Source organism: Abramis brama (genome assembly GCF_963993115.1).
Source record: "Abramis brama genome assembly, chromosome: 25".
Classification (NCBI taxonomy): domain Eukaryota; kingdom Metazoa; phylum Chordata; class Actinopteri; order Cypriniformes; family Leuciscidae; genus Abramis; species Abramis brama.
In genome coordinates, this window is record NC_139987.1 from 17518036 (window position 1) to 17533361 (window position 15326).

At 38.2% G+C, this 15326-nt stretch overlaps 1 protein-coding gene across 9 annotated transcripts in view; it reads right to left on the minus strand.

Annotated features, from left to right (window-relative positions):
- cux1a (cut-like homeobox 1a) overlaps window positions 1-15326 on the minus strand; it is a 117678-nt gene that overhangs the window by 41947 nt on the left and 60405 nt on the right. For all 9 annotated transcript variants that reach the window (XM_084104274.1, XM_084104273.1, XM_084104269.1 and 6 more), the window contains exons 4-8: window positions 12377-12455; window positions 8111-8248; window positions 5879-6041; window positions 4328-4395; window positions 4166-4232 (exon numbers count right to left, since the gene is read on the minus strand). In XM_084104274.1, coding sequence (XP_083960400.1) covers window positions 4166-4232; window positions 4328-4395; window positions 5879-6041; window positions 8111-8248; window positions 12377-12455 — 515 coding nt within the window. The remainder of the gene's footprint in view (window positions 1-4165; window positions 4233-4327; window positions 4396-5878; window positions 6042-8110; window positions 8249-12376; window positions 12456-15326) is intronic.

Genomic DNA, 15326 nt, shown 5'->3' on the forward strand with positions numbered 1-15326 from the left:
TTAATATCACAGTTTTCTCCGCCCATATTGCCTTGATAACATCAGCAGGAAAGAAAAGTCGCTTTAGAGGCTGAAAAAGTAAAAAAAGTACAATAGCATACATTAAATCGTTATTCCATTCTATTTGATTCCACATTAAGTTTAACACATGCAGTCTTTCAATAAGCGCGACCGCAAACATCTCCACGGTTCATATGGGGGATGATCGATCAACGTTATGGATTTTCTGTCCATACCTGCTGAACACCCAGAGCTAACCGCCCGCATCAAAGGCAGAACAACTGCCCGCCGAGGGATTTCCTTTCTCATTCGCTTATTACTGGAGCACTGTGGAGCATGACACATTCTTATGTTTATTTAACTACGCGATACGATACACACAAACGTCTCTAAACCCTTCCCGTTGAGATCCACCTACTGTCACTGTAGATGAACTGAGCTAACGGAGCATGTAAAACCCTGAGGCCAGGAAAGGGCTCTTAGATGGGGGCGGGATTCCTTTATCCCCTACCAAAGACACATGCACAGAATCACGTAACCTCATTAAGTCAGCAATCACAACAACAAGATAACGATGAATCCTTGGATCCAGGCTTAGGCAAAATTGGATGTATAAAGCACAAATCTATATATATATATATATATATACAGTGAGGAAAATAAGTATTTGAACACCCTGCTATTTTGCAAGTTCTCCCACTTGGAAATCATGGAGGGGTCTGAAATTGTCATCGTAGGTGCATGTCCACTGTGAGAGACATAATCTAAAAAAAAAAATCCAGAAATCACAATATATGATTTTTTAACTATTTATTTGTATGATACAGCTGCAAATAAGTACTTGAACACCTGTCTATCAGCTAGAATTCTGACCCTCAAAGACCTGTTAGTCTGCCTTTAAAATGTCCACCTCCACTCCATTTATTATCCTAAATTAGATGCACCTGTCTGAGGTCGTTAGCTGCATAAAGACACCTGTCCACCCCATACAATCAGTAAGAATCCAACTACTAACATGGCCAAGACCAAAGAGCTGTCCAAAGACACTAGAGACAAAATTGTACACCTCCACAAGGCTGGAAAGGGCTACGGGGAAATTGCCAAGCAGCTTGGTGAAAAAAGGTCCACTGTTGGAGCAATCATTAGAAAATGGAAGAAGCTAAACATGACTGTCAATCTCCCTCGGACTGGGGCTCCATGCAAGATCTCACCTTGTGGGGTCTCAATGATCCTAAGAAAGGTGAGAAATCAGCCCAGAACTACACGGGAGGAGCTGGTCAATGACCTGAAAAGAGCTGGGACCACCGTTTCCAAGGTTACTGTTGGTAATACACTAAGTCGTCATGGTTTGAAATCATGCATGGCACGGAAGGTTCCCCTGCTTAAACCAGCACATGTCAAGGCCCGTCTTAAGTTTGCCAATGACCATTTGGATGATCCAGAGGAGTCATGGGAGAAAGTCATGTGGTCAGATGAGACCAAAATAGAACTTTTTGGTCATAATTCCACTAAACGTGTTTGGAGGAAGAAGAATGATGAGTACCATCCCAAGAACACCATCCCTACTGTGAAGCATGGGGGTGGTAGCATCATGCTTTGGGGGTGTTTTTCTGCACATGGGACAGGGCGACTGCACTGTATTAAGGAGAGGATGACCGGGGTCATGTATTGCGAGATTTTGGGGAACAACCTCCTTCCCTCAGTTAGAGCATTGAAGAGGGGTCGAGGCTGGGTCTTCCAACATGACAATGACCCGAAACACACAGCCAGGATAACCAAGGAGTGGCTCTGTAAGAAGCATATCAAGGTTCTGGCGTGGCCTAGCCAGTCTCCAGACCTAAACCCAATAGAGAATCTTTGGAGGGAGCTCAAACTCTGTGTTTCTCAGCGACAGCCCAGAAACCTGACTGATCTAGAGAAGATCTGTGTGGAGGAGTGGGCCAAAATCCCTCCTGCAGTGTGTGCAAACCTGGTGAAAAACTACAGGAAACGTTTGACCTCTGTAATTGCAAACAAAGGCTACTGTACCAAATATTAACATTGATTTTCTCAGGTGTTCAAATACTTATTTGCAGCTGTATCATACAAATAAATAGGTAAAAAATCATACATTGTGATTTCTGGATTTTTTTTTTAGATTATGTCTCTCACAGTGGACATGCACCTACGATGACAATTTCAGACCCCTCCATGATTTCTAAGTGGGAGAACTTGCAAAATAGCAGGGTGTTCAAATACTTATTTTCCTCACTGTATATATATATATATATATATATATATATATATATATATATATATACAGTATATACACACAGCATATGTACATAGACCAAAACCACTGCCACTTACTAGTAGCAAAATACCTAAAATGTTTAGTCCTTTGATGAAATTTCATATGTAGCTTTATATTTATATTAGCTTTATAACTATCTGAAATGGTTAAAAAGGGTCATTTCAAATCTGTTTGGCAACATAAATACAGTAAGTCAGTAATCTACTTAAAATTATTAGTAATAAAGATAATGTTTTGTTTATTAATTAAACAAAAGATGTATTCAATGATTTGACCAACAAAGCCATAAAAGCAATATTTAATTATTTATTATATATAAAATGGCACAAAAAAGTTCAATAACTGAACAATAACTGAACAACACCTATATATACAACACCTTTATATATAAATTATGGATCAGAAATGAATACAACAAACCACGTCACAACGAGGACTTTATCGTATCGATTGCTTGGTTTCTTCATTGGGTTCAAAATCTGGCTCAACAAAATTTGACATCAAATATTTAAATGTCTTCTGATATACTGTCACATCATGGAAACAGCTGGTTAGGACACGGTGTAGCACTATATTTGCTATTTGCGTAAAAAAGACTTTATATCTTTTATATTTACCCTCTCATTCACAATGAATTGTGATATCAACAATGTGTAGTTTAATTTTATATCAACAGCAAAATCAATTCCAATATATTGTCTTAGTTCAGAAACAAAAAGAAAGCACCAAAGCAAAAGCTAATAAATGAAAGCTGGAGCATCAGGATGAGAAGCAGATAAGAAATCTAATGGAGTGGAAACGTTTTACCTGCCACAGTCTCTGAAAGAGTCCCCAGGAGAGACCAGGCGGATTGGAAACAGGCCAATGTTACTGAACGTCACAATGCATTTTCTTGTTTGCATGTACACAGTCATATTCAAAAATTTGTGCACAAGCATGAGAGTGAGATTTATTGTTAGTTTTGCATCTGCAATGCTTGTGGAATCAGAAGCATATCTTTTCCTCAAATGAACCTTGCCGTGACCTTCCGGTTCGGCGGCAGCTCACCATGGTGGGTTTCTGAGCTAAAAAAAAAAAAAAGTGTCTTTTTTTACTTCAGAGTTGCAGTGCTGGGGGTCTGGCATGGCAGGGTTTGGTTTGATCACAGGTAGTGTAATTACGCCACTCCCAGCGCATCGAGCAGCGCCGAAACAGCCCGCAGCGAGTGTACTCTGCAACAGGATGCATTCCTCAGTGACAGCGAGACAAGGAAATTGCCACCTAACCCCGACCACATGACAGGGAGAGCAAGCGGAGGAACGCACACATCCAGACGCACACAAACACACACGCATGACCCAGATCAAGGCGAACAGACACAATGTGCAAACAAAAGGCGCATTTGAGCAAGTATGCACACACTGATTCACCGCCTACAAAATGTCAGTCGATGGTACAAATCCCGTCATTATTGGATACTCAGAGAATCACTCAGAGCATCCGTGCGAGTTGAGGATTGTGTCATCCATTATTCAGTCTCGTGTAGCCATGAAGGCAGCATGGGCGGGATGTGAGGACTATTGAATATCAAAACTTGTCCATGAATGAAGGTGTGATTTCACCACACTGTGTTTTCCCCCATAATCAAACCTGTCTGCAGTAGGATTATAAACTGTTTTGGTGTGGATCAAAGGTGTGTGTGTGTGTGTGTGTTTGTCTGTGTCTGTATGGACACGCAAATGTGGGTAAATGTGTGTGCAAAGGTGAGACAAAGATGTAGCACGCCTAGCAGACAGTCGAGGAAATACAGAAGGGGAAATACGAGCCATTTCAGCGCTAATCCCAAACCGTCTCCTGCAAACGTCCCGTCAGAATTATAAAATGGTTACTCACTTTGCTGTGGATTCTTCATCGTATTTTGTCTTCAGTTCGTGGAGTTCTGCCTGAGTTGCTTCAAGTGCTGTGCAACAAATGTCAGGAAAACAGGCTTAAAATTTAAAGTACATGTATGTAATTGCAAAAACGCATAACCTGACGGTGAATGCATTAGCAAACCTGTTTGTAAGGACTGCGTTTTCATGTCCAAGTCTTCTGTCCTGCTGTCCTGGCTCTGCTGTGGCTGACTGCATAGAGACATACAGAGAACAATTAAAACAACTGTTTCCAAAAATATATTACGGTAATGTAAAGACAGCAGTAACATTAATGCTGCGGTACAATACAAACGTTTTTAACGTTTAAAGGGTTAGTTCACCCAAAAATGAAGATTCTGTCAGTAATTACTCACCCTCATGTTGTTCCAACCCCGTAAGACTTTCTTTCATCTTCGGAACACAAATTAAGATATTTTTGATGAAAAGGTAGTAAAGACATCGTTAAAATAGTCAGAGTGACTACAGTGGCTCAACCTTAAGTTTATCAAGTGATGAGAATACTTTTTGTGCGAAAAAAATAAATAAATTTATTCAACAAACTCTCCTCTCTTCCCTGCCACTTTGTTGGGCTATTCAAAAAGCACGATCACATGATCACATGTATGCGTGATGGTGCTTACATGAATCGCGTAGCAGACTGGCACGGAGGAGAATAGATTGTTGAATTAAGTCGTTATTTTTGTTTGTTTTTGCGCTCAAAAAGTATTCTCATTGCTTCATAACATTAAGGTTGAACCACTGTAGTCACATGGACTATTTTAATGATGTCTTTACTGCCTTTCTGGAGCTTGACCGTGGTAATCATGTTGCAGTCTGTGGATGGTTCAGAAAGCTCGCGGATTTCATCAAAAATATCTTAATTTGTGTTCTGAAGATGAGCGAAGCTCTTACGGGTTTGGAACGACATGAGGGTGATTAATTATTGACAGAATTTTCATTTTTTGGGTGAACTAACCCTTTAATGACTTAATATTTCCGATGCAGACGTATAGCTATATTTTCAAAGTGAGCTGCCTATCCAGATTAATGTTATTTTGGCATCATTGAGATACTATTCAAGTTTGTATTAATATTTTGAATTAGTTCAAAATGTTAGTATTTATATTTTTCTTTTTTATTTAAATTTTAGTTTAAGTTTTAATCTGGTTTCATTTTTATTACTTTTTTTTTTTTTTACATTTCAGTTTTAGTTATACATCTAGTTATGAGAAATGTTGCCTTGGCACCTAGCTGTAATAAAACATTTTGTTTTTTTGTTTTTTTCAGTTAACATTTATTTTATTTTAAGAAACAAAAATGTTTTTTTGATGGTTTTAGTTTTGATCCAGACACATTCAGCGCAACTATCATGGCGGAAAATGTTGCCTTGAATACAGAATTTAGTTACAAAGGCACTATGATTCACAAAAATTGTATCTAAATTTAGTGTTGAACCTATGATGCCTAAAAAAGCTGAAAATGTTGTTTTTCTAGCTCTGCATTCATAATCTTGTTATGATTTCTTTGCTGATTCAGTTTTTCAGCACATCATTTCAACGCACCTATGATGCTCAAAATTGCTGTCTAGGCAGACAGCTCACTCGGTTACTTGGTTTTAAAACACAGCCTATGAATTCATAACATAAACATTATGATTAATGTAGTATTGGATTTGTGCAATGGTCAGGCTAACCTCTCCTGGTCTGCATAGTTGTTAGGAAGGTTTTCCCCTCTGCTTTCCCTCTGTTCTCTTTCTGATCGGTCCTGGTTTTGATCGAGAGCTTCCTCTGTGTTCTTGTCCTGTAGAGAACGCTCATACTGCTCCAGCTTCTCTTTAAGTGCTTTAATAGTGACTTCTGTAAGAGAGAAAGAGAGGGCATTATAAAGACAGACAGTGGAGGCCTATGGATGTGTTTGGTTTAGTTTTTGTCAACATTGTGGGGGCCAAATGGCCCCCAAGGACAGTAAAACCTGAAATCAGCCAAGAGGAAAACCGCCTTAAGGAACAATTCACCCAAAATGAAAAATCTTGAAACTTTTTCTTTCACGGAAGACAAAAGGAGCAATGAAGACTGTGACAATTACAATGAATGGGGACTGAAGCTTCAAAAGGACACAAAAGCACCAAAAAACTATAAAAGTATCATAAAAGTAGTTCATACGACTATAATCCAAGTCTTCTGAAGCCGTTTGACAGCTTTGTGTGAAAACAAACCGAAATTTAAGTAATTTCTCACTGAAAATCAGACTCGATGATCCAGTCTGAACAGTTTTCAAGGTACTGTAACAGCCCACTGGAGGGAAGATTATCAATGAATAATGTTTTATATTTCAGTCTGTTTCTCACCCAAAGCTACAGTATGACTTTAGAAGACTGTAAATCCACCACGAATCATATGAACCACTCTTATCATACTTTTATGGTGCCTCTGCATCATTTTTGAAGCCCGGAAGCTCAAAACCCAATTCATTGTAATTGCATTGAAAAGAGTGACCAGCACATTCTTTGAAATTGCTTGCTTTGCGTTCAACAGAAGAAAGACAGACATACAAGTTTGAAATTGCATGAGGATAAAATAAAGTAAATAATGACAATTTTTATTTTAGGGTGAAATGTTCATTTAAAGAAAATGTTAAACTGTTTCCGAGAGGCTTGTATTTGTGATTAGGTGTAGGGTAAGAGGATCGAAAATTTCATTAGCTCAGTATAAATAAAAAAAACAGAAGTCAAGGGAAAGTCCCCACCATGATAGAAAAATGTGTGTGTTTGCATGCCTACACACACACACACACACATCCACACAAAAATATCCCTGATAGAGAGCTTTTTCCTCCTCTCTCCGTCTCCTGCACAGCCATCTGCGGTGATTTAAACTCCAGCACTTCAGCGCTGACACATAATCAATGAGCAGCAGTCCCACAAGAGCCCTTTTAGACCCTTAAATGCTAAACTGGACTTTAAACACTGGGAGACTGGAGGATCACTGACCTGAGAAAGATCAGTGTGTAGAATACACACGTGTGTACACGTATACGCGTGTCTGCGTGAGAGAGGTCGCACGTGGTGGTTCCTACGGCTGGTGCAGGACAAATGAAATACTGCAGTTATTGGACTGCATCGATTAGGGGAATTCCACAGACCGTGAGGGAGGGATCTTTCCCCGTTGTTTACGTTAAAAAAAGAAAAACCAGGAAACATGTCTGGCTGAAACAGCAGAGGGACAGAAATAGAGCTCAGATGACTACAGCTCATTCGAACAAAAATAGGGCCCCGTCTATGTGGGTACACTTATTCGGCCTGCCAACTTGACTAGATACAGAAAAACCCTGTTTTACAAAATGAGAATGCTTACAAAGAGCATTTAACTTCCATGTCGTGACATGTGCGTGTGTGTGTGTGTGCGTGCGCATACGCGTGTGAAAATATATCCAATATATGGAAAATATGTCCACCCGATATATATATAAAATTTTTTTTTTTTTTTTTTTTGGCCATAGTTACATCATACGAATTACATTTGGTAACCTTTCTTGGTCCCACTTTAGTTTAGGGTCCAACTCTCACTATTAACTAACTACTAACTACGACTTTTGCCTCAATAAACTTTTTTAAAATTAATGCTTATTAGTAGTTAGTGAGGTAGTTGTTAAGTTTAGGTATTGGATAGGATCAAGAGTAGAATGTAGAATATGGCCATGCTGAATAAAGCATTAATATGTGCTTAAAACAACATTAAAACAGCCAATATCCTAATAATATGCTTGCTAATAAGCATCTAGTTAATAGTGAGAATTAGACCCTAAACTAAAGTGTTACTCATTTCTTTTATATGCGGAGAAAGTTCTACATATTTAGTTTTGTGAAATATTTATTATTATTTTTTTGGCCATAATTTCAAGCAGCACTGAAAACTGGGCTGTTTACCTTGGTTTTTAACCTCTGCAATTTCACGTTCGTACTCTTGTAGTGTATCTTTGAGCCTCTGGTTTTCTGTCTCTAAGTCGTGCATCTTCCGACCAGTCACCTGGAGTTGCTGAGTTGCCTCCAAAGCCGAAACAGGATCTGAAACACATCCACACACACTACAGTTCAGAATATCGTGTGCACCGCGTTCAGAGCAGGTCAAAGGTTTGATTCAGTCAGTGAGAGCTGTGTATAGAGATCAGTGCTGGTTTGTCTATGCGCAGTGTGCAGCTTCATTAAATACCTAAAAGTGTTTTTGCATTTTTGCGGATTGCCAACCGCAGCTAAAAATGTTAACTAGAAAAACAAACCAAGCCAAAACACGCCAATAAATCCACACTGCGCTCCAGCGCCTCGGTTTAAATTCTGCTCTGTTAAATAACAATAACAAAAAAGCACCAAAAAGACATGGTATTATCACTGATTTTGGACAGAGACCATGCAAGTACCGTGTACTGTGTTTTCTGGACACGTACCATGGTAATTCTAATTTGCTGCTGGAACATGACACTAACAACAGTGATTAAAAACAAAGATGCACTAAAACACAATATTTACTCGATGTTCACAAAAAAACAACTTAACCTGATTTCTTTTTAAATTGAGAAAACATATTAATCATATTTTAAATCAATTATACTTGTCCCTTAAATGTTAAAACTTAAAAACAATGAATAATCTAAAATCAGTGGAACCACCACAGTAAACTAAGGGCCCTTGCATTCTCAGTCAAATAAAACAAAATAAAAATGTTTTTTTTAAAATGATCTACAAAAATAGAAGTAATAAAAAATTGTATCTTGTATTTAAAATACCAAAAAATATATATGTATATTTCTAATAAAATAATTCTAAAAAAGAAAACAATTAGGCTGACAAATTAGTCCATTCGATCAAATCCTGATAACCATCATAGTTTCATAATTGATGTCAGAAAAAGCCACCAAAATACACCACCAGCTGCTGGAATTTCAGATTAGCAGGTTGTAAAAGAAGTTATAGTAATTCATATTTGGCAGGGTGTTAATTTGTTGCTTTCATAAATGGAAGGCGATGTTAAGTGAAAGCGGGGTCGAGCGCAGCGGTGGTGTGGGACCGGGGCCAGCCTCTCCGCACTGAAGGACCAAGACATTCTGACACACACACACACACACGCTTTTTCATCACTGTCTGTCCCCCTCAAATGCTAATTGCTATATGACTAATTATGGCCCTGTTCCCGTTGATTTTCCTTAATGAGACAGCCAAGTTAATTATGTAATCAAACTATTTTATTAGCCCCTGCGGAACATGAGAGTGTGAGAGAGAGCGAGTGTGAGTAAAATCGGAGAACGAAAAGCTGACAGATATGAGTCTAAAATAAAACATGTCATTCCTGTACAAGTCCTATGTGAAGCTACAGTCGAGATTGTGGTTTTCGGCACACATCCCTCGCCCTCGTTCTCATCTGAAGGTACAGGAAACGCTGATGGGGTGTGTTATGTGTGATGTGCATGTGTGGTGTGTGAGAGTGTGTCATATCTAAAAACTGCAAGAGGAAGTCTGAATGATATGCTGTCATGGTGTGTTCCCTTTTGTAGCCGTGGCAACTGCCATTTCAGTTCAACTCAGCTTGATGGGCGACCACGCGTGTCGCTCAATTCTGAACGTGACTGTCATGTGACCGAAATGACCAGCCAATTCAAATCTGATTTACACAGGCACATCAATTTGGATGCGTGTCATTTGCTGTACAACACAACACCACAAGCACAATCCGTTCGGTTAGGTTGCAGTCTAAAGCTAAACTGAAGTACTGTGTTGGACGGCCTCACCAAAAGAACCTAAAAAGGACAAGTGGGAATGTTTAGATGTTTTAAAATTTACTTTAGTATAGCATCTATGCCACACATTCAATCTCTAAAAGCAAAAACCAACATTAAAAAAACAATAAAATGACCCTAAACTGACTACTGATTAATTGCACAAGTGAATCCCCAAAATAATTGTTACAGTGTGAACAGAATACAGGAGTCACTCCTGAATTCACAATGGCTGACCTGGTGACAATCATAGTGGCATTTTGGCATGGGAAACATGGATGTACTATTTCCTGTCATTTGTTAGTAAACAACCAGGAAATTCGTTTGTCACTCTTATACTAAATATTCAAACTCAGTGTGAACGCAAATAAAATAAATAAAATATATTATGTATTTTATTAATATACTACTATTTCTTAATCTTTTTAATTAGATTTTATTTTATATTTTCATTCTAAGTTTAGTTTAGGTTTTAGCAATTTTCTTATGTGCTTTTGGCATTTTTATTATTATTTTTATTTTTTTCAAAATTTCTATTTAGCTTTCAATTTCTATTTTCATTTAAGATATATTTACTTTATTTAAATTAATGAAAACGATTTTAATAGTTTTAGTTAAAAGCAACAAGACGACACATGAAAAAATTGAAATAAGTTTGAAGTAAAATTCTAAATTAATTCATAAAAATGTAGGGGGGAAATGTTTCTGTTGGCTAGTGAAACTATTTGCAGGGCAAAACTTGCCTGACTGAGCAAAGTAAAAAAAAGAAAATCTTATATTTACATTTATTCATTTAACAGACGCTTTTATCCAAACTAAGCGACTTACAAATGAGAACAATAGAAGCAATTAAACTAACAGTAGGACAACAATATGCAAGTGCTATGACCCTTCTCAGTTTAATCTAACGCAGTACATGTTAATTTTTTTTTTTTTTTTTTAAATGATAGAATAGAAGAGAAAGTGTTAGTATTAGGTAACATCCACAATTGTTCATTATTAAAACATTAAAATCTTTACGGTTGAGTTCTGTCTCTGTTATTTTTTATATATATATATATATATATATATATATATATATATATATATATATAAATAAATAATGTGTGTATATATGTATATGTATGAACAATTATGGATGTTACCTAATAAATAAATAAGAAATAGACGCAAATTAGCTTTAAATATATATACTTAAATATATATATATATATACATACACACACACACACACACACACACACACATACATATACACATATATATATATATATATCAGTCTTGTGAAGTAAGCTAAATGTTGCATACATAAAGGTACCCAAAACACTTCCGAACATTCCCGTTAACACACACCACAATGCTCACACACATGCAGGCCTACACAGTGTACCGGTGTAACTATCACAAGATAATTTGTCAAGCTGTGATCACATTCGCAGACAAATAGACAGGACTGGACAAGCTCCAGATTTCACAGATAGAAACAGACATTCCCAGACTAGACCTCCCACTCCAACATCCTGCAACACACACACACATACAGTATACTCTCAAAAACACATTATACACACATATAAAGGTAGTCAAATACACATGCACACACTTCCAAACACACAGACACGCCGTTGAGTTGGCCCGGGATCTCCAGACCGCAGCATTGTGGTAATTTAGGGATGTACTAAGTAGTTGTGCAGGCAGACAGTCCAACCTGCTCCAACAGGCCCAGGCGGCACTGTCTGTCTGTCTGCCTCCCTGTCACTCAACAGATGTGGGCGGGGCTAAACAGCTAGATGTGTGTGTGTGTGTGTGTGTGTGTGTGTGTGTAACTGTTAGGGTGTCTGAAGGTTTCCCAAACTAATCCTCAAGTTCAGATCAACCAGAAGCCGGATTTTTCGATACACTCAACGGTCGCACTTTTACCTAAGCAGGGTTTGATACATTATCCACACTCTCCCTTGGTGAACTTTTTTTCAGTCTAGAGCAAAACTCTATTGAGCAGCCGAGCTAAAGACGCTTCGAGATGTCACATGAACCTTTGCGGCACCATTAACTTATTAAAGATCAGCGCAACAGAACATTACCATATAAAAACTGAGGATCAGGGGGCCATTATCTCACCGTTAGAAAGCCAATTCAGAAGATTAAAAGGTGTTTGTGGGGCAATGAATGCGGATTTTATTAGAATCCAAGTTTCTCCGTGTGAGTGGGGCTCGGAACGGAGCAGGTCTCTAAAGCCGTGGAAGTCATTAAGACGGCCCGCGCGCGCATGTGTGTTTTAGACACTAGAGACGGAGGTCTCATAAATATGACTGATGTGTTTACAGTATTCTCGCCTCAGTGAAACACTACAGCAGTGTGTGTGAGTGCATTTGTGTGTGTGTGTGTCTGTGTGAGAGCAGCCAGCACAGAGCGAGCTGAGACATACCTGGGACATCGATTAATCTCTTGTACACGCTGAGGAAAGCAGCCTCTGATTCTTTACTTCTTTTACTCAAGGCGTCGATCTGAAACAATGAGGAAAAAAACAACAACAACTGAATCGGGTAGCGCTTGGAACTGCAGGCTTGGTAATTGCATTAGCAACCAGGTTGAAATTTGCATACATTAGCAGCAATGACGAGTCCATTAAAGATGGCCATATGGAAAACAGCCTAGAAAAAGAGATTTTGAACTCACATGCGCACATTATGTGCATCACTTACCATCTATTCGACCTAAATAAAATGGCTAAGTGTACATAACCGTGACCCTTTTCATTCACACACGGTAAATCATTCATTTTTTGACACATGCGATATTTTTCCAAGTGCTGGGTCGAGGCATTTTGGGGGCACGCTTCAGGTGTATACGCTCGGGCCGTTTCTGGTTCGCTTTATATAGAAGGTAATTATCAGGTATAAATCCAAATCCCTGTGAGCATGAGATGACAGAAACAGGTAATGAGGGACTCTGATAATGAGAAGAACTTTTGGCCTTAATATAGAGCGCAGCAGACACGTACGTATGGGCAAATTACATACTGTATCTGGGTTACGGCTCCCACTGCAAGAAGAGGCCTTCATCATTTCCTGAAGATAGATGATTTTCAGAATGGTGGCCACAGTCACTGAGGTACCACCCCTAACACAATCTAATTGTCAATTTGCCCAAGGATGCATGATCACGGTCATAACAGATGTCAATAGAAGGCAATGCAGATTTAACAAACATATTTGTAATAATTTTACAAACATATTTCTACTTAATCTTCACTGATAATGCGCAAATCAGCATTGTGAAAAGTTATTTTACTTTTGTTAAACTCCCCCTTACTAATAATAAATAAATAAATCCTGAAGTTAATTATTGGAAAAAATAATAATAATTTAATAAAAAAGAATATATATTAACATTTTAAAATAATATTTTATATTAATAATTTAAAATAATAAGAAATATTTATTGGTACATCTTTAGTACCGGTATACTGGATACTAATCCAGATACATATTTACAGGCACTATCGCAGCATGAGAATATCATTGTCAATAGCTATAGAATTAAAAAGGAATCATTGCACTAAGCAGTAAGCCTCTGTCTTCCAGGCACAGGTGACCTTATTGACCCTTCAGTGGCGATGTATGACAGCTGGAACAAACAGTGCAAAAACCCAGTGCCATAACACACAACAGGGAAAGAGAGCGAGAGCGGTAAGGTAGTAATATAGGCTCTTCAGTTTATACAGCTCTAATAAAGACACTGATCTCTCTTAATCTGAATACACACACAGCTGTGGTGACTCTGGCCAGATTATAATACATCATCCAACTGCCTTCTGTTGTGGTTTGACCAAAAATACCCTGTTGATACCATCTTGTCAACATAAACGTTATTTTGCAATTGATTTCTATACATTTGATGTTAACAAGTTGAATGAATTTCCATTTAACTCCCTACTTTTCGGTCCTGAATAAAACAAGTTTATAAAAATTTCTCTCACCAACATTTTCTGCAATCTTGGGTTTATTTTTGAGCTTGTCGCAATGCATTCTGGGACTTCTTTCTCCACAATGCATACAATGCTTGACTATATAAATGAAGGCAACATAATTAGGTTGCCAACCTTTTTGGACAGCTTTTGAGTTGGAACCAATACTGCATCTTCCTAGCGTCTTTCCACCAAATGCAACATTTCTCAAGTTGCTGAGAACTACATTTATCAGTGTCTTAAAAATGTGACAACCAAAAGGCAGGAGAAACATCTTGGATCGACACAGTGATTGTCTTCAGTAGGGTGTGGTGAACCGCTTATAGAAATTACAAAATGCCATGGCAGCACTTTCCCACCGTGCAACTCTGATGATGACAGCGTACGGATGACAGCCTGCTGTAGAACCAGCATGCAGCCCGGCCCAACTGGGCCAAATCTAGCAAACTGGGTCAAACCTGACAGGAAACAAGGACCCAAATCAGTACGGCCTGTATACAGTAATTTAGGAGCTGCTAAAAACTGAACCAAATCTTCACCTAGCTTAACCCGAGTTCTACATTCCAACAGCTGGAGCAAAGTCCTGGAAAATTCCGGAACACAGAGCTGGGTTTTTCAGTATTCCAGAACTCAAAAGCGATTTCTTAAGATTCTAGAACTCAGTGATTGGTGATGAAACAAAAAATAAAAAATCATCTTTGATTTAATTAAAATGGATGAGGTGTTTAGAAAAAAAACTTAAAACCTTCACTAGTTAACATTATCAGACACTACTAATAGTAATAATACTAAAAGTCTGAAACTAGAATTAAAAATAACCAAGCTTGAATCCTGAAAGGGTTTTTCACCATTCTTTGACTCAGAACTTGAAATAGTTCTTCAAATTCATGGTTCTTTTTACATTATGTCACAATGGTCATGTAAGAGTCTTCATAAAATTCAGAAGAATTCCAAGTTGTAATTAAAAGTTTGACTAAGACGCAAGCAGTTTTTACAAGACCGGAACTTGTAATTATGGTAATTTTGCTATGACGTGGACGCAGCGTCAGATCCTCCAAGGTTCTGCAAGTCTTTCTGAACCTCACCAAAACGGCAGTACCCCACACCCAAAAACAATCTGGTCTGAATCAACAGTATTGCTTTTATCCATTAAGAAAACGTTGAACTCCTATGCTGTTTACATGTTCACAAGTGTTGTGTGTTTGGTCTTCCAGCAGCGGAACATCAAATAAAAGCTGTAAATCTGCAGCCCTGAGACGGCTGGCCTTGATGGATGGAACAGGGCAGTTGCCACTGTAAATATCCAACATGTAACAGACTTTTCACTCCTATGGGAAAGAAATTAAACATTTTCAGATGTTTCTTGCCGGAAAACATCTGGATCGGCCCAGGCAGGGCCAAGTTCTGC